This window comes from Carya illinoinensis, chromosome 10 (assembly GCF_018687715.1).
Source record: "Carya illinoinensis cultivar Pawnee chromosome 10, C.illinoinensisPawnee_v1, whole genome shotgun sequence".
Taxonomy (NCBI): domain Eukaryota; kingdom Viridiplantae; phylum Streptophyta; class Magnoliopsida; order Fagales; family Juglandaceae; genus Carya; species Carya illinoinensis.
This window is the reverse complement of record NC_056761.1, coordinates 5,464,830-5,485,598: the sequence shown is the minus strand read 5'-3', so window position 1 is coordinate 5,485,598 and position 20,769 is coordinate 5,464,830. Positions and strand designations below refer to the sequence as shown.

Sequence of the window (20,769 nt, the reverse complement as noted above, 5' to 3'; positions counted from 1 at the left end):
CTTTTAGCAACCAGTACAAACTCCTCCACTAGCTCTTTGCCTCCTGTATCCTACAGCTCTTGCATAAGCTCCGGAATGGTGGTTTTTGGAGAGGAGCTTTTCTGTAGGGGTCTTGAACATTGGTGCCATACATCCTGGGATGCAGGGCAGTTCCAGATGGCATGTATCACATTCTCTTCCACCATTAGACATATAGGGCAGCAGGGTTTATCTATTATCTTCTTCATATAGAGGTTCTTGTTAGTAGGCAGTCCCTCATGACAGGCTCTCCAGATAAACATTCTATCTGCAGGGGGAACCTGAAGCTTCCACAAACTGGACCAGAAAGTCCCCTGGTTGGTGCTGCAAGAAGCCTGGCCTTTCTCAGCTTCCACTAGGTTCAAGTGCAGGTGATAAGCACTTCTCACAGAGAAGGCCCCTTGAGCTGAATCAGTCCATATAAGCTTGTCAGGGCTGTTCTTGTAGCTTATAGGGATCTGTTTGATAAAGTATGCTTCCTTAGGCAATAACATGCCTTCCACCATGCTGGTCTTTCACTGTTTAGTGAGAGGGTCAATTAAGTTCCTCAAATAAGCATCTGTGTCGAGGCCATTAACTGGGGTCCTTACCAAGGTAGTTGGTAACCTTGGAATCCACCTATCCTTCTAGATTCTGATAGAGGACCCATTCCCTACTCTCCAACTAGTCCCCCTTTTCAAAATTTCCTTAGCAGCCAAGATACTTCTCCAGATAAAAGATGGCTTGTTGCCCAACTTTGCTCAGAAGAAATTAGTATGAGGAAAGTATTTAGCTTTTAGCACTTGAGAGGCAAGGGCTTGGGGTTGGTGCATTAGCTTCCACCCTTGCTTGGCTAACATTGCAAGATTGAAGCTATGTAGTTCCCTAAAGTCCAAACCACTTGCATTTTTTGACTTTCCCATTGTTTGCCATGAGATTCAATGTACCTTTCTTTCATTCTCGGCCTGACCCCACCAGAGGTCTCTCATCACTTTGTTTATCTTATTCAACAGAGACCAAGGGAGTTTGAAAACCACCATATAGTATGAAGGTAGAGCCTGTACCACTGCTTTCAGATAGACCTCTTTTCTTGCCTGTGATAGCAACTTGACTCGGTGGCTAGAGAGTCTTTGTCTAACTTTATCCAAGATGGACTTGAAGGATTGGTATCTTAATCTACATATTAAGGCAGGAAGTCCTTGGTATTTCTCATAAGGCTGGCTGGATCTCACCCCTGCAATACTTAAAATGATGTTCCGATTGTCCTTTGCTGAATTGTATTGAGGTCTTCTCTTTGTTCAAGAGTGGACTTGAAGCATTTTCATAGATGTTCAACAAATGGATCAATCTACTCCACTCTAAGGAGTAACGCCTTACAAAACAGGAGGCAATCATCTGCAACCAGAAGATGGTTGATGTGGATTTTGCGTCTAGCTATGGGAACACCCAAAATTGCCTTTGACAAAACTACATGATTGAGCAATGAGCTTAGGGCTTCTGCACAGAGGATGAAGAGGTAAGGAGACAAAGGGTCTCCCTGCCTAATCCCTTTAGTGGGTTTAAATGGTTCTTGGGGGGAGCCATTAAGTAGAATAGAGTAGGAGACAGACTCCACACAATTCATGACTAGTCTGATCCAGCTTTCAGCAAACCCCATCTTCCTCATCACCTCTCTTAGGAAAGTCCATTCTATTTTGTCATAAGCTTTGCTCATATCCAACTTCAAAGCCATGTAGCATTCTTTCCCTTTTAATCTGCAATTCATGGAGTGAAGGGCCTCAAAAGCCACTATGATATTGTCAGATATAAGTCTGCCAGGGACAAAAGCAGATTGAGTTAGGGAGATGATATCTTGCAGGACCAGTTTTAATCTATTAACAACAGTTTTTGAAACAATCTTATACAATACATCGCAGAGGCTAATGGGTCGAAAATCCGAGACTTTGGAGGGGTTATTTATCTTAGGAATAATAGCAATGTAAGTAGCATTTACCTCACCAAGCTGACCCTCTGAGTTGAGGATGGTTAGGGCAGCTTCATTGACCTCTTGACCTACTATACTCCAATGTTGTTGATAGAATGCCGAAGGGAAACTATCAGGCCCTGGAGAGCTTAGAGGGTTCATACTAAAGATAGCATCTTCAACCTTTTGCCTTGTAAACTTTCTAAGGAGCTTAGAATTCATATCATCCGTGATTGGAGGGGATATGTGTTGAAGACATGTGTGGATGTTTTCAGGGCATGAGGTAGAGAACAGGTTCTTGTAGAAGGCTTGAAATGTTGCTCCTATCTCCTCCTTTGTTGCTGCCACGTTTCCTGCTTCATCTGCCACCTGCCTTATGAAATTTCTTTTTCTTCTGTGAGAGGCACACTGGTGAAAATACTTGGTGTTCCTGTCACCCTCTTTCAGCCACTGCTGTTTTGCCCTTTGTCTCCACTTTGTATCATCCTCATCTAACAATTTGTTTAGTTCTTGTTGTTTGTTATTTATGATATCAGCTAGGTTCCCAATGTTGGCCTTCTGTAGATTGGACAGTTGTTGCCTCTTAGATTGGATTTCTTTTTTGGAGTCTTTAGCAACTGATTTATCCCAAGCAACAAGCTTAGCTTGGCATCTGTGTATTCCTGCCATAGTCCATTCAATCATGTTTCCTGCCAAGCCTGGCCTCTTCCAAGCCTCCTCCACAACCTTATGGCAATCCTCTCTGATAACCCAGCATGCTTCATATCGAAATGGTTTTTCCCCTTTAGTGTAGAATTGACCTCGTACTGAAATGGAAATAGTTAAAGGTCTGTGGTCTGATTGATGAGCAGCTTCTGGTTTCACTATAGTCCCTGGGAATTGCTCAATCCACTTGGAGTTTGCATAGGCCCTATCTAGTTTCTCCTTAGTGAAGTATTGCCCAGGTCTGTTATTGCACCACGTATACTTATCTCCTATGTATCCCAAGTCACTCAACCCATTGGTCATTAAGGCTTGTCTGAAAGCATCCATCTGAGAGTATGGTTTGATCCCCCCCTCCAAACTTCTCACCACTATGAAGAATCTCATTATAGTCGCCAATACATGACCAAGGAACATCGGCCTCAGGTTTAATGGCTTGTAATAATTTCCAACTATCTTTCCTATGAGAGGTCACTGGGTGGCCATAGAATCCTGTTAGCAGCCACTCCACCATATCCCCCCCCCCCCCCTTTCCCCTCTCCCTTGTTTGATCTTTAGGGAAATGTGGTAAGAAGAAAAGGAACTTAAGGCCACATTAAGATCATTTGTCCATAGGAATGCCAAACCACCACTAGCCCCTTTGCTGACCACTGCAAAACAATTCTGCATTCCTAGTTTCAATTTCACTCTCTCCATTTTAGTCCTGGTGCACTTGGTCTCAAGTAAGAAAATGAGACTAGGGAACTTAGTTTTCACCAAAAGGTGAAGTTCTTGAACTGTCTGTGGGTTCCCAAACCCTCGGCAGTTCCAACTAATACAATTCATGGCTGTTGGTGCCACCAACAACTTTTCTTTCTTCATTGCCTCAATTTGAGGCAGAATATGTTTCTGTCTTTTTAGTGGGTCAGAATAAACAACTTCATCTAGACTCGAGGCCTTGTCCCTTTTTAAGGGATTGTGGGTTAGGCTTTCCTCCATTATTTCCTGCTCATTTTATTTTGGGGCCAAGACCTGTGCCCGTGCTCTTTTTTTCCATTGATAATTCTTCTTAACACTAGATAATTGTTGTATCTTCATAGAAAAGTATTGATTTATGGAGTTTGCCTGGTTCGCTAATGAGGATCCCTGAGTATCTTTATTAAACACTGCTTCATGCTCTGGGTGGGACAGCACATTAGCCACGACAGACCCAACAATGGTCCCTAGGGTCCCACTGGCCTCCTCTACCTGATTCATACTAGGATTTGGACCTCCACAGAGGCCCTCATCGATATCTTTTTTGTCAGATTCCATTTTTCTGAAAGAGTTACCTTTTTGGTCTTCCACAGAAAAGGTTGCTTTTGTGGGTTCCTCTGCTGTCCTTCCATTTTTGGTAAGTCAACTTTGTCTTCCTGTTGAGGCTCCTTTTTGGGATAGGTTTCCCATGCGTATCTAGGTTCTATATTGGAAAGGTTACCTGCAGTAGGGCCCTGGTTGTCTGGTTGCAGGTGTGGTTTGGTTGGACCACCCTCTTTTTCTCCCTAGCTACCCTGCTGGACCTGAGGCTCAGAACTCCGACCATCTTCCTCATATCTTGTGGTGGTGGAACTGCCAGCCTTTGGTTGGTTTGCTCGAAGCCAGGGGCCAAATTCATTGGTGTTTCGACCATTGCTTCCCCTTCGAGCAGCCTCCAACTTGGTGCTTGATCACTCCACACTGGAAGCAGAAGGACGGGAGCCTTTCATACTTTATAGGCAACCAAACCTGGTTGTCCCCTACCTTGAGAAACCTCCCTCTGATCAGAGGCCTCGTGATATATATTCTTACCTTAATACGCATTAAAGGGCCCCATGCATTGCCAGAACCATCAGTATCCACCTCCATCACCTTCCCTGCTCCAGAGGCTACTTGCCTTCCTATTTCGTTAGTCATGCTCACGAATGGCATATTGTGAACTTGAATCCAGAAGACCTCAGAAGAGAAGGATGTTTCTCCTGGAGCTCTTGTCCCATCGAAATCCTCCATGCAAACCAAGAACCTATCGAACGTCCACGGTTTACCAAGAAGAACCTTCAGCTTGTCCTACTGATGTTGGAACTCAACCAGGAACTTGTTTGGACCCATATCTTTGAACTGTATCCATCCCACCTTGTTCCAAACCTTTGACATTGTCATGTGGAAGGCTTCCTTGTTGATCATTCTCTCTGAGACCGCCAACACCATGAGGCACAACTTCCCTTTGCCTACCCCTTTGTCTACTTCAGTTTGTGGAACCTTTACCCCATCTTTCTCTTGGTCCGATAGTGAAAAACTTTTCCACAACCTCTCTAGTTCAGACTTCATTCCTCTCCACACTCTCTGCCACCTACAACTTGTCTGGAGAGACCACCTTTGCTTTCGCAAAGACTAACACCTCACCCTCTATCAGAGGAGAGGACCCCTTGGCCGCCGCTTAGTTTTCTCAGTTCCAACCCCTTTGGTTTATTAAGATTGACCCAATGCATGTTGCCACGGTATGCATTTACTTTATTGTTGATTATTAAACTCTGTAGTAGTCTGACGTCATAGGTTCTGTTAAACCGGTCTTTTAGTTGGGAAGTTGGTGCCCTTAGAATAATCTAAGTCAACAGATATCGATTTTTACTGCAAAAAAGTGTGTTTTATTTTCTCCGTAGGTTTCTTAAACTCTACAAAGAAAAAAAAAACGGCATCATGAATGACTTCTAATTAGTTGACACGTAAAAAAATAAAATAAAATAAAATTCTGACTTTTTTTATAGAAAGGTTCTCTCTCTCTCTCTCTCTCTCTCTCTCTCTCTCTCTCTCTCTCGCGAAACCACTCCCCATTGTCACGGATTGAGACTCGTATGAATTTGCTTACTCGCGAATGTGCGGCACTTCGGCAATTTCCTCCCCGAAAATGCCCAAGTCAACTTACTCCCGAAACTTCCAACCCCTCTTGCTCACTCTTAGAGGAAAGTCACATACACATATACAAAGGCACACAAGAGAATATCGGAAGGAATTTCACTATACAAGAATTATATACATGGTATTTGTACCAAGTTCTAAATTTTTCCAAAAAATTCATGTAATATAAATATATATAATTTTTTTATATATAATTAAAATTGCCCCCCAGATTATCAAAAATAAAAAAATTGCCCCCCAATATTTAGGCTTCTAAAACTTTTATTGAAATTATCCTCCCAAATCACAATATTTACCTAGTTTCAATCTAATTTTTCACTTAACTAACACCCAAATCTTCAATTTATCAATAAACCTCGAAAATGAGTTTGAAAAATTTTATTCATATTTTCTACCATAAAACTTATAAAATCTAGATTACGTACTCGAATGAAAGATGAGTTTCTTACAAATCATTTACTAGTTTATATTGAAAAAGAAGTTATCAGGAATTTCACTTCAAAGATGATAATAGATGAATTTTATTATATAAAAGATCGTCGTCGAGCTTAATTTGAAGGAGAAATCCTAAGTTGATATTTCATTTTCTTTTCTTTTTGTAATGGTCTCTAGCAAATTACGGAAATCCTAAAGAAAATTATCTTACAAGATGATTTATAGATATGTATTTTTTGCATACAATTTTATGACGTATGAATATTGTTTTTTATATAGTCATGTGCAAAAAACACTTTGTCAATCGGCCCCCCAAACCCCAAATCCTAGTTCCGTTCTTCCAAGCACACCCAAGCTTGCTCACCCTTTCAAGACTCTTGAAAGTCCTCTCACTCTCTTCCCTCTTACACAAGATGAGATATGAGATATGAGATGCTTCACAAATGAGACCTCTTCCCCTTTTATAGCCAAACACCTCCTCAATGGACCGTGGAGATCAATTTGACCCAATGGCTCTCATGGATTTTCTAGACCCTTTGAGAGAAGTCCATCAACTTTATAATATTCTAGAGCATCTCTTCACCATTCTAGAGACTCTACTCTCTAGAACTTTCTTTGAAATCACCAGAACACTGTAAAGCCTTTTGGAATCTTTCGCCACACTCTAGACTTCTCTAGAGCCTTCTAGGATCACCTAGAACCTTCACTCTCTAGATCATTCTTCCATACTCTAGATTTCTCTAGAGTCTTCTAGGATTACCTAGATCCTTCACCCTCCAGGTTATTCTGGAGTCTTCTAGCGCGTTTTGGACCCCATTGGAGTCTTCCAAAATACTCTCATGATGTGCTCCCTCCATTGATGTTATTGCTGGGACTTCATGCCACCCTTACCAGTGGTGCTTCCTCTATTGCATGTTGTATTTCACTTAAGTGCAATCTCATTCATTTCCTTGTTATTCTTATTATTTATATTTTTGTATTTTTATGTTATTCATTTCCTTCTCATTATTCATTTCTTTTTTTTTTTTTTCCTCATCCCTAGATTTAGATCCTTAAATTTGTCTCTCCTCTACCTACCTTATTTAGCATAACTCCAAACACCACTTCACATTTAGATATTAGTTTAACGAAGAAAAATTTCCAAGAATTATGTCTTCCGTTTGCACTCTAGAAATCAATTTAATCAAACAAGCACTTAGTCTAGGGGCTTATACTTGTTAACATTTGTTCCCCTTTAAAAAAGAAAAAAATTTTGTTTTTAGGGCTGATTGAGCATATTTGGGATGAGGTTCCATGGTATTTATTTGTGGATTACATTTATATTTTCTGTGACACTATAAGGGAAAATTTCTTGTTAAAGATGCCGGCTAATTTAAGATCAAGAGATAAATAGTATGTTGGTTTTAGTTCTTACCATTTGACAGTTCTGCTTTAGCAAAGGTTGCATCTTTGATCCCTAATTTTTGTGCATGGTTTACCTTATGTAGCGGCCAGCCATTGAATTGGGTTACCGGCCTTGACAATGAGATGGCGTGGAGGATGAGTATTCTAAGGAGTTGTGCCACCTATTGCCCCTCGAAGAACTAATCAAATTATATCATATGATGATTATAAGGCCCTGCAAGCTTTTTTGCTCCTAAATTTGGACTGCCATGCCATATATTTCATAAAATGACAGTGAGATAGTTTTGTATAGGTGGTATTGCAGAAAGTAAGTGAGATTGTGATAAAAAGAAGCTCTTATTAAGACTTGAGTACATATGCTTTATATCTTTTACACGTGTATAGAAAGTTGCATTTCTCTTTAATGTATTTGTCCATTTAGAGTTAAGTACGGGTTTTGTATATAAAGCAACTTTATCATTCAATTTCATTTAATGAAATCAGATATTTTTCATATGAAAATTAGAGATCTCGACTTTCTTAATATGGTATCAGAAGAAAATTAGGTCACTCCTTTGATTTCGTCTTCCTTCTTTCTCCTCATAGCTAATTCTGAGAAAATTTCTCATTCTGCTGTTGAATCTGATCGTCGTAGTCTCTATTTTCTATCCAATGCTGATCATCCTGGTGTTCTTCTCGTCAGTGAGAAATTGAGCAACAACAATTATCATTCTTGGTCACAATCAATGTTCCTCTCGTCGAAAGCGTGCAACAAACTTGGATTTATTGATGGCTCCTTTCCTATTCCAGCAGAAACTGATTCTCTGTTTGCGCCATGGAGTAAGTGTGATATTATTGTACTTTCATGGCTGCTTAATTCTCTTTCTCCAAAAATTGCTCAAAGTGTGATCTATGTTGATTCTTCTTACGCAATGTGGCTTGAGTTGGAAGAGAGATTTTCACAAGGTAATGGCCTTCGCATCTTCGAATTACAAAATGCTATTTCTACCCTATGTCAAGAACAACATGACATTAGTACATACTTTATAGAATTAAAAGTTCTATGGGATGAAGTATTGAATTACCAACCTTTACTTGTCTGTTATTGTAAAGGTTGCAAGTGTAATTCTACTAAGACTTTTGCTGCTTACCATCACTAGAGCTATGTCATGAAGTTCCTTATGGGACTTACTGATAATTTTGATAATGTGAGGGGCCAGATTCTGATGATGGATCCTTTACCCTCTATTAACAAAGTATTTTCTCTTGTTATTCAAGAAGAGAGACAAAAGCTTATTAGTTCTCGATGCACCTCTTCTGCCTTTGTTGAATCAGTAGCCCTAGCTACTAAAGGAGATACTTCTTTTAAGACTTTTAAGGGTAATCCACGTAATAAACTCCTATGTAGTCATTGTAGTCTTATTGGTCACACAGTGGATAAATGTTATAAGCTTCACGGCTATCCTCCCAATTACAAGTTTAGAGATAAATCAAAGGTTCCAGCCTCTGCTAATGCTAATCAACACTCTGCTATGCTTCCTGATCCTTCATCCAACATGTCTTTGACTATGGATCAATACCGACAGTTGTTGGCTCTGCTGAAATCAATTTCATCCGCTGCTACTAAACCTTCTGTTAACATGGCTTTAGTTCCTAATTTTTCAGGTAACTCTACAAGCTTTTGTGCTGCTAATACTTTAGTCCCTATATGTTCACGGATAATCGATAGTGGTGCCTCTGATTACATGGTTTGCTCTTCCATTTTTTATACTAGCCCTCCTCATCTTATTTCTAGTTCTGTCAAATTGCCTAATGGTTCGTATGCCGAGGTTACACATGTTGGTGACATAGTTTTAAGTCTTACCTTGACCTTGACCAATGTCTTGTGTGTCTCTACCTTCTCTTTCAACCTTATCTCAGTCAGCAAATTAACTAGTATTCTCAACTGTTGTTTGATTGTTAAAGCTAACAAATGTTTTCTGCAAGACCTAGTAACTTGGAAGATGATTGGGATGGGTGAACTGCAAGATGGTCTGTACAAGCTGGTTACTTCTAGTTCTGTCTTTCCTATTGTTTCACATTCCTTTAACTGTTTGTCTGTTTAATCTAATGTAGCCTTGTGGCACTTTAGATTAGGACATCCTTCATTTTCTAGAATGCAACTTTTGCATTAGCACATTCCTTGTTTGCCTTTCAAATTGGATTCATGTACTACTTGTCTTCTTGCTAAATAGAGACGTTTGCCCTTTCCTGTTGGCAATAATAAATGTGCTGCTTTTTTGATCTTGTGCATTGTGATATCTGGGGTCCCATGGCTACTCCTACTCATGATGGCTTTAAGTATTTTCTTTCCATTGTTGATGATTACTCTAGGGCCACTTGGGTCTATCTCATGAAATCAAAGTCTGAGGCTATTCATCTTTTGCAGTCTTACTTCATTCACATTGAAACACAATTTTCAGTCAAAATTAAAGCAATAAGATCAGAAAATGGACCTGAGTTTGCTTTAAAATACTTTTTGTAAATAAAGGAGTCCTCCATCAGTTGAGTTGTGTTGCTACTCCACAACAAAATTATGTCGTGGAGCGCAAACATCAACACATTCTCAATGTGGCAAGGTCTATTTTATTTCATGCTAAACTACCTATTTCTTATTGGGGAGACAATATTCTTACAGCTGTCTATCTTATCAATCGAACCTCAACCCCTCTTCCCTTGAATAAGAGTCCTTTTGAACTATTATACCATAAAACACCCTCTTTTTCCTATCTGAGAGTGTTTGGCTGTCTATGCTTTGGATCGATTATGATACTCTCTCATAATCGATCCAAGTTTGCACCAAGAGCCATAAAGTATGTTTTTCTAGGATTTCTGTTTGGTGTTAAGGGTTATAAACTTTTGAACCTAGAAAATCAGACTTGCTACATCTCTAGAGATGAAGTATTCCATGGAGAAGTTTCTCCTTTTGATACTTCTTCCTCAACACCTTCAGATCCTTCATCTTCTTTCTTACAATCTGAGAACAGTTCTCCTAATTGTTCCATTCCATCTCCTGCACCAAATTCTGATTTACTTCCTTCCTCCTCTCTTTCAGTTTTAGAAAATACTTCTCTTGCATCACCCATTTCAGTTTTAGAAAATACCATTCCTCAAGTTGTTCTCCCTAGAAGATCAACTAAATCCACAAATCCTCCTGCCTATCTCAGATCTTATCACTGTCAACAAGCTAGCTTGCACTCATCTTATTCCAATGGTCAACAAGTTGTTGGTTCTACATTGAGCATTCCCTATACCCTCAGTAATTTTCTGACCTATGACAGATTATCTCATTCTCACAAAATTTTTGTTCTTGCTACCTTAACCTTGTTTAAACCTAAGACATATTCTCAAGTCATTTTTATATCCTGAGTGGAGGGCTACCATGAAATCAGAAATTTTAGTTTTGGAAGAAAATGCTACATGGGACTTGGTTTCTCTACATGCTGGTCAACATCCAGTTGGTTGTAAGTGGGTTTATAAGTTGAAGCTTAGATCTGATGGTAGTGTGGAAAGGTGCAAAGCTAGGCTGGTTGCTAAAGGCTACACTCAGGTTGAAGGTTTTGATTATTATGACACATTCAGTCTAGTAGCTAAGCTTGCCACAGTTCGAATATTTTTGTCTATAGTTGCTTTAAAAAACTGGCATATTATTCAAATGGATATAAATAATGCCTTCTTGAATGGTGATTTGCATGAAAAAGTTTATATGTCTTTGCCACCTGGATTTGATAGCAAGGGGGAGCTGAATTTGGTTTGCAAACTCAAAAAATCTTTGTATGGCTTAAAACAAGCCTCAAGACAATGGTTTGCTAAATTTTCTTCCACTCTATTAGTTACTGGTTTCACTCAATCCAAGTCAGACTACCCTCTCTTTAGTAAAACCGAGGATTCTTCCATCAGCATGTTGCTAGCCTATGTTGATGATATTTTGATTGTTAGTGTTTCAGCTATGGATTCTTTGAAAACATCTCTTAATACTCATTTTAAATTGAAGGACTTAGGCCCTTTGAAGTATTTTTTGGGTCTAGAAGCAGCCAGGTCCTCCAAGGGAATATATTTGTGTCAGAGAAAATATTCTCTAGAGATAATTGAAGATTGTGGATTACTTGGATGTAAACCAGTTTGTTATCCAATGGAATAGAATTTAACTTTGAGTGCAGACATTGGTGATGAATTAGAAAACAGAGACGCTTCTAGCCGGTCCGGCTGCTTTTAGTATAGAAACAACCCTTCACTAACTATATGCCACATCAGACATTACACGTAACAAATACAAGATACACCCACAGACAATCATAAGCTCACACAGCCCCTTTTCAAAATTGTTTCTCCCTCTTCGAAGATACTCTCAGTCCGTTTCCTGCCGACGCCCACCTCAGACCATCTCTTGCCGACACCCACACGTCTCATTCCGATGCCGACAGTTCCTGAAAACTCTCTGCAATAGAGCCCATGATAGCCTAAGAGATCAATTTACTCTCTCCAACATATCAATTTATTGGGGTAGCAATAACTTCATAAAAAAGTAGCAATCATTAACATCCTTACTGATAAAAAAAAAATTACTTTTAAGTAAAAATGAATTATCTAGGCATTCCGCACCGTATTTCTAGATTTTGTAGTTTCTTCAACCAAAAGCTCAGCAGAAGACATTAACAGATTGGTTAGCCTCTCTTTTTCAACAAAATTATGCTCAAAACTGCTCAACTCAACGAAAATGGAAGAAGAAGATGAGAAGAAATAATTTTTTTTACTTACTATTCCGTCGCGAAATAAGATGAGAGCTCCCGAGGCCGAGAGTGGCAGTCGTTTCACCACCACCGTTGCGTAATGGGGCGGCCGTCACAGAAGGGGGTGTGCTGCGAGGGGCTTCGATTTCTTTTGTTTTGGTGGGTTAGGTCACACAGAAGAGAGAAGGAGAGAGAGAGAGAGAGAGAGAGGGGGGGGGGGGCGGAGAGGGTATCAGGAAATTGAAAAGGCATTTTTCACTTTTTCATTGTATGCATCTCGGTCACAGTTAAATGGGTTTGCCTCATACGTGGCATCACAGGGTTGGTGGGCTGTTTTTAAGCTCTTATAAGCCCGACCGGCTCTAAGGTATTCTCATTATAAAATCCTTCTCAATATAGAAGATTGATTGGAAGGTTGATATATTTGACTATTACAAAGCATGACATTGCCTTTTTAGTTAAGAGATTAAGTCAATTCATGCACAAGCCTAGAAAACCACATATGGCAGTAACTCATAGAGTGGTTCAATACATTAAACACTATTGGTTTAGGCTTATTTTTCTATTCCTCTTCAACTGATCTGCAGCTGAAAGTTTACACAGATTCAGACTGGGCAGCATGCCCTGACACGAAGAGATCTGTGATTGGTTACACTATCTTCTTGGGGGATAATTTGATCAGCTGGAAATAAAAAAAGCTACATACTATTTCCAGATCCTCTGCTGAAGCAGAGTATAGAGCAATGACAACAGCTGTTTGTGAAATAGCTTGGTTGAAAATTTGTTGGCAGATTTTAATATTGTGCATTCTCAACCTATTTTGATGTACTGTGATAGTCAAGCTGCGATTCACATCTCTTCAAACCCAGCATATCATGAAAAAACAAAATATATTGAATTAGATTGTCATATTGTACGAGAAAAGTTACAAGCTGGAATTATCAAACTCTTTCATGTGCCATCCAACAATCAAATAGCAGATATTTTGACCAAGGCACTTGGTTTGTATCAGTTTAATCACCTAATTGGCAAGATGAGACTAGTAAATATATATAGTCCATCTTGAAGGGGAGTATTAAGACTTGAGTACATATGCTTTATATCTTTTACACGTGTATAGAAAGTGTAATAGGCTAATAGTAGTAGTGGATATAATGGAATGTATAAGGGACTGTAATATTGATAAAAAAAGCCTCACGGCAGTAGCAACACTTTCTTCGAGGGAAAGGACCTCCACAGTAGCGATGAACAGTAGAATATTCCAGATGATAGGTTAAATCTCTTACAGAGACCTTATGTACTATAATATGCATTTTACTAAAAAGTCCTTAATCTAACTGGGCTAAAGGCCCTTACAGTTTACTTAAAAGGATCAACTCTTCTGCAGCTCATGGCCCATACGGCCCAGCTTCTTTCTTATTTGGTTCGGCCCACCAGCAGGCCTCTCCACCAGCAGCCCACGACATAAGCTGAACTCTAGTCTTCAGTTCTTCGTGTGCCCTAAGTTCTGTCTGTTCCTCGTGTGCCATGCCTCAAGCCGCCGACCTCCCTTCTGCTCTTAACTTGCCCAGCCGTGTGACAACTCCCCTTTCCTTCAGAAAACCTTGCCCACAAGGTGGGGAAAATCTTCACAAAGCTGATGGTACATCTCCCAGGAAGCTTCCTCTGCAGATTGCCCATGCCAACGGACCAAAACCTCCACTACCGGTTTGTTTTTCACCTTCTTCAACCTCCGGTTTAATGCTTCAGCCGGTTCCACTTTAATGGCCCCTTGTTTGTCTACAGGAGGAAGGGTTGCTATGGGTAAAGCCCCTTGATTGAGTCTCGGTTTCAGCTGTGAAACGTGAAACACGTTATGGATCTGTGCAGTGGTTGGAAGCTTCAAACGGTATGCCACCTCTCCGATTCGCTGCTCTACCTCGAACGGTCCATAAAACCTTGGACTGAGTTTGAGGTTCTGCCGAGTAGTGAGGGATGATTGCCGATACGGTTGGAGCTTCAAAAATACCCAATCCCCCACTTGGTACGTTTGTTCCTTCCTTTTCAGATTAGCATATTTACTCATTCTATCTTGTGCCTTAATGAGATTTTGCTTTAACAGGACCCACAGCTGCTCACGGTCACGCAAGGTAACCTCTACTTCTTCTAACCTTGAGGTTCCTGGTACATAGCTTGTTAGTTTTGGAGGTTTGTAGCCATACAATGCTTCAAATGGCGTAAGTTTGATAGATGCATGCATGCTTGAGTTGTAACACCACTCGGCTAATTCAATCCAGTGAGACCAATTCTTAGGTTTATCCCCAACATAAGACCTTAGGTAGTTCTCAACCCACTTGTTAACAGCCTCTGTTTGCCCGTCTGTTTGAGGGTGGTAAGCTGTGCTAAAAGCCAGCTGCACTCCCTGCAAAGAAAATAATTCCTTCCAAAATCTACTTGTGAAAGTGGAGTCTCGGTCGGAAACAATTGAGCTTGGCATACCATGTAGCTTGAATACATGTTTCATAAACAGTTTCGCTACATCCTTAGCTGTGTAGGGGTGACAGAGTGGTACAAAGTGAGCATATTTTGTAAATCTATCCACAATAACCCATAAGGAGTTGAATCTCTCAGACCTAGGCAACCCATCGACAAAATCCATTGTGATATCGGTCCATGGTTTTGAGGGAATGGGTAGGGGCTGTAAAAGTCCACTAGGTAGAGTATTATCTACCTTCACCACTTGACATGTGTCGCAATTCTTTAAGAAAGTCTTCACATCCGCTTTCTGTCCAGGCCAATAAAAATCTCTTTTTAGCCGGTGTAAGGTTTTATCAAATCCCATGTGACCACCCATAGGGCTGCTATGAATTAACTCTAGTAGTTTCTGAATTAACCCTTGATTAGCTGGAATGTACAACCTGTTTTTGTACAGCATCATACCATTCTTGACAGTATAGGGACTAGTGAGTTCCCCTTTTTGGTGCCTTTGCCATAATTCTTGCACTTTTGAGTCTTCTCCATAATGCCCCTTGATATCCTCTATCCAGTCCCAAGTTGGTAATGAAATGAGTGACAAGGTGATCTCAGCTTCCTCTCCTTGCCTAGACAAGGCATCGGCTACTACATTCTCCTTTCCTTTTTTGAACTCCACGACAAAGTCATAGCCCAATAGCTTAGATATCCATTTTTGCTGCATGGGGGTTCCTATTCGTTGATCGAGTAGGAATTTAAGACTTTGATGGTCAGTCTTAATCACAAAAGCCTGCCCCAATAAGTAGGGCCTCCATCTCTGCACTGCTGAAACTAGTGCTAACAACTCCTTCTCATACGTAGACATTCCCATAGCTCTTCCCTTTAAGGCTTTGCTGAAATAAGCCAAGGGTCTACCCTTCTGCATTAACACAGCCCCAATCGCCTCACCCGAGGCATCACACTCGATCACAAAGGGAGACTGAAAATCTGGTAGGGCCAATACAGGGGGTTGGGTTACTGCTGTTTTGAGCCTTTCAAAGGCCTCTTGGGCTCCTTCATTCCAATGGAATTTCTCCTTTTTTAAAAGGTCAGTCAATCTGGCCGCTATAGCTCCATAGCCTTTGATGAATCTTCGGTAATATCCCGTGAGGCCTAAAAATCCTCTTAGCTGTTTAACAGATCGTGGATTAGGCCATTCTAGCATAGCCTTGATCTTTTCCGGATCAGCTCTTACACCATAACCAGAAATTAAATGGCCCAAGTAAGAAACTTCTTCGCACCCAAAACTGCACTTGCTGAGTTTAGCAAACAACTGGTGCTGTCGTAACATGTCAAAAGTGACCCTTAAATGGCCCAAGTGGGTTGCTGCATCTGGACTGTAAACCAATATATCATCAAAAAAAACTAAAATGAATTTTCTGAGGAAAGGTTTAAAAACCTGGTTCATTAAACTCTGAAACGTTGAGGGGGCATTAGTTAACCCGAAGGGCATAACCAAGAACTCGTAGTGACCCTCATGAGTGCGGAAGGCAGTCTTCGGAACATCTTCTGGTTTAACTCTGATTTGATGATAACCTGACCTTAAGTCAAGTTTAGAGAAAATTCTGGCTCCATGTAACTCATCCAACAGTTCCTCCACCACTGGAATCGGATATCTATCCTTAACCGTAGCACTGTTTAACGCCCTGTAATCCACACACAGCCGCCACGTACCATCAGCCTTCCTTACCAACAAAACAGGAGATGAATAAGGACTTTGGCTAGGACGAATCACCCCCGAGCTCAACAACTCCTTAACAATCTTCTCAATCTCATCTTTCTGAAAATATGGGTAGCGATATGGGCGGACAGAAATGGGTGTTGTACCTGGTTGTAAAGTTATGGAGTGGTCATGGGAACGGTTGGGGGGTAGGCCTTTTGGGGTAGCAAAAATGTCAGTGTATAGGTTGAGTAGGTTCTGTATATTGCCTGGGATTTGAGTTGGTGTGACTCGGTTGGAGTCGTCGATGAGCTGTAACATGACCCCTTTTTTCTCCATGCTGTTACAGTCTTGAATGGAGCCTTCTTCAATCCATTTGTGCCCCGTGAGCCCTTTAAGAATCACAACAGCCTGTTGGTAAGTAAACTGCATAGTTAACTCCTTGAAATTCCAAAGAATTGGTCCCAGTCCTTGTAACCATTGGACACCTAAAACCATGTCACAACCTGCCAACACTAAAACATACATATCAAGTAAAAACTCAACTCCTTGAATCCCAACTTGTACTCCCTTCACCTTACCTTCACTGTCTACTAACTCCCCATTAGCCACCTTAACCCTGACCTTATCCTCTGCTACTATGGGTATGGAAACCCTTGTAAGCACTCCTGGATCCAGGAAATTATGGGTACTTCCCGAATCAATGAGAATAACGACCCACTTAGGGCCAATCTTCCCCTTCACCCGCATAGTCTTTGGGCCCAATGAGCCAATAATAGCCTGTAAGGAAATCTCTGGAGTCTTTTGCATGTCCTGTCCGACCTCACACACATCTTCTTTGTCAATCTGGACAGAACACTGACCCGTGTCTTCCACTGTCTCCTCCTCCTCCTCTACAACTTCTTCAATTAAATAAAGTTTTGGGCTATTGCATCGGTGTCCTGGGTGCCATTTCGAGTCGCAATGGTAACACAAGCCTTTTTCTCTTCTTATTTTCATTTGATTTGGACTGATTTTCTGCACTGGTACTATTGCCTTGTTATATGGTTGGTGATTTTCTGAAGGGTTGGGGTTCTGTGGTGGTTGGTATTTGAATGAGGCTGGTTCAATATTTTGGGACAGGTTTGGTCGTGGGTTTGGCTTTTTATGGAGGGATAGTTTTTCTTCTTGAATTCTAGCCAGCCTATAAGCTGTGAGTAGGGTGTGAGGGTTAAACATTTTAACCGTCAAACGGATATCGTCTTTTAATCCACTGATAAAGCAACTTAGTTTGTCACTTTCATCCAAACGCCTTAGCCTATTGGCAATCAACTCAAAGGCAGTCTTATACTCCTCAACTGAACCCATCTGCCTTAGTCTAGTAATTTGTTCCACCGGATCATCATAGCTACTAGGGCCAAAACGGATCAGTAAAGCATTCACAAAATCATCCCATTCAGTTAACAACCCAGACTCATCAAGGCCTTGAAACCAAACCAAAGCCTTTCCCACCATGTGAAATGATACCAAACGTAAACGGTGGTGAGGTAAAGTATTGTGAAATGCAAAGAACTGTTTTACCTTGTACAGCCAGCCTTGTGGATCATCCCCATCAAAGGTTGGAAAGTCAATCCGTACGGATCGAGGCTGTATGTCACCCGCTTGAGGCAACATATGTTGTCCACTGTTTTCTCCATGGTTGCTGCTTTTTGCATGTGATTTTTGCATCTCAGAAGCGAACGCTTGAAACTGGTGCATCATTGTTTCCATTTGCATTCGGACTGCTTGCAGCTCAACACTAATGTTGGTAAATTGTGATTCAGAATTTTTTATGTAGGCTTCAGTTGATTTCTTGAATGATGAAAATCCTTCATGCAGGTCCTTCAATCTAGTGCCTTCAGCCATTGGAGTTTCAGGATAGCAGGATCTGGGCTCTTGGATACCACTTGTAATAGGCTAATAGTAGTAGTGGATATAATGGAATGTATAAGGGACTGTAATATTGATAAAAAAAGCCTCACGGCAGTAGCAACACTTTCTTCGAGGGAAAGGACCTCCACAGTAGCGATGAACAGTAGAATATTCCAGATGATAGGTTAAATCTCTTACAGAGACCTTATGTACTATAATATGCATTTTACTAAAAAGTCCTTAATCTAACTGGGCTAAAGGCCCTTACAGTTTACTTAAAAGGATCAACTCTTCTGCAGCTCATGGCCCATACGGCCCAGCTTCTTTCTTATTTGGTTCGGCCCACCAGCAGGCCTCTCCACCAGCAGCCCACGACATAAGCTGAACTCTAGTCTTCAGTTCTTCGTGTGCCCTAAGTTCTGTCTGTTCCTCGTGTGCCATGCCTCAAGCCGCCGACCTCCCTTCTGCTCTTAACTTGCCCAGCCGTGTGACAGAAAGTTAGTTGCATTTCTCTTTAATGTATTTGTCCAGTTAGAGTTAAGTACGGGTCTTGAATATAAAGTAACTTTATCATTCAATTTCATTTAATGAAATCAGATATTTTTCATCGGAAAATTAGAGGTCTCGACTCTCTTAATAGCTCTTGAAGGAGAAATTCCAAAATAAGTTATTAGGATAAGAGGGGATAGTGAAGAGAGTTGAATGATGGGAACAAGCCTTGGGCCAACTGAGCTGTCACGTGATTCACATCAGATTCATCGTGAGCATTGAAAAGCAACCGATCAGCTGGGAAATATTTGATTGAATCAGTAACAGCCAAGTCTTGTCTAGTGCACCAAAATTCAAATTTCTGGGTCTATTTTATTTGGTTGGCACTGATGGTATAATGTGATTTAGATTGCTAATCTTGAACACATACGAGGCCAGCAAAGGCGAGTGAGTCATCCGAATTTTTGTCTGTTGCGACATCCACATAAATTTTGTTTTGCAGGTGAGTTGCCATTGATTCTGCAACACACTTGGTTTGCTAGAGTCAGCGCATATATATAGCATTGGATCTGGTCTGTTTGGATTTACTTATTTGTTTTCCTAATCTCTTTGTTGCCGCCACTCGCTGGGAACGCAGGAGATGTGAGTTTATTGAAGTTTATGATAAGTGCAATTTATTCTATCCTGGATGATGGGAAATTTGGAAGGTAAAAAGTAAACACATTCAAATTGCCTTTTCCTAGTCATTACAAGCATCTTGAATTTCGTTCGTCTTTTTGGCAGACATACCAAAAAATGGTGGCGTAGTTTTATGTTGAGCCTGTTATTGATCCAATCGTAGTTTTATGTTGTCCCCTGGAGGAGTTAGATGCATTGGAATGGGGCAAAAATGCAGGCTCGAAAGTGGTAAGGATCTATTATTCTTTTAGGAAAGCGTATCGCTTCGCAGATTAACCAAGCTGGACTCTAGTGGTCAAGTGGCGATTTTTGAGAATAATAATAGCCTTCCGAAAGATATTCTGGGAGTTATTCGACCGGATCAAGCTAGTTTACACATAATTCGACATGGATAAAATGTTTTATGCAGGTTATTTAGATTTAGTTGAATTTTTCAGGTATGTATTCTGTTATGCTTTTGATTTATATACTTATTTTAGTATATTGTATAGTGTTTGAGTTATTCTATATTTTATTTTGATGTCTGAGTTTAGATTTTATGATTATATATAACCCACAGGTGTTTGGTTGTAATCATGATATTTTTTCATCATAAGTGAGGGCTATTAATAAAATTAAGATACCATCATCTTCTTAAAAAAAAAAAATTATTCTAAAAAACTGAGTTTAGTATGTTTTAAATACGTACTTCCAAAGATTGCTTGAGTTTTTGATGCGTACGAGGAAATAGTAGAAATAGATTGATCTTAGTGGAGGATTGACGTTGTTCTCTTATTTGGTCATCTCTTCGTCCGTAACGTTCCATCCATAATGTTTTTGTTAAACTAGAAACGTTGTACGGATGGAAATTTTAAATAAGTGTTTCTTATATGAGTAACAGTAAGTACAAGTTTTAAATAGATAAATTTTATACAAATTCTTTATAAAAAAAATTGAGTTCCATTAATTAATTAATATTATTTTTTATTTTTTACAAATTTTCAAGACAATTTTTTTTTTTTTTTATAAGAACTTGTGTTAGGCTTGTCTATTTACAAATCATTTCTCCTGTATAAAACTGTGGGATTGAAAATGATACTGAGTTATCTTTTATTGTTAATGGATTACTATCGTATTTACGCGTGAGATCAGCTGGGCTTTGGCCTGTATGATCTAATTGCTGGAACGGCCCCACAATCTGGACTAGCAGCTTAAACCCCAATGCTCAAAGGCTTTCTATCTTTTGGGCTAACAATTTACCACTTTAAAGATATCTGTGATGTTTACTGCCTAACTTCTTTCATATTTTTATTGGTTTTTGGTAGCGAGGCCGAGTCCCTTTCCACTTTCATATTTTGAAAGGTCAAACAGCTCAAAACAACTACATTTCAACTATATTATCGATGATGAAAATATATATTACA

General features: G+C 40.1%; 1 protein-coding gene and 1 long non-coding RNA gene across 2 annotated transcripts; both read left to right on the top strand.

The window, feature by feature from the left end:
• The first annotated feature begins 7,367 nt into the window (after positions 1-7,367).
• Positions 7,368-9,495, top strand: LOC122278348. Its single transcript, XM_043088545.1, has 4 exons — positions 7,368-7,399; positions 7,495-7,550; positions 7,997-8,463; positions 8,551-9,495. Exons 1-4 carry the CDS (start codon positions 7,368-7,370, stop codon positions 9,493-9,495), a joined length of 1,500 nt encoding a protein of 499 aa, XP_042944479.1.
• Positions 9,496-12,432: 2,937 nt separating this feature from the next.
• Positions 12,433-19,394, top strand: LOC122279056. The gene is made up of 3 exons (XR_006229437.1): positions 12,433-13,866; positions 13,945-14,182; positions 14,261-19,394. It is a non-coding gene; the product is annotated as an uncharacterized LOC122279056 (long non-coding RNA).
• The last annotated feature ends 1,375 nt before the right edge of the window (positions 19,395-20,769 follow it).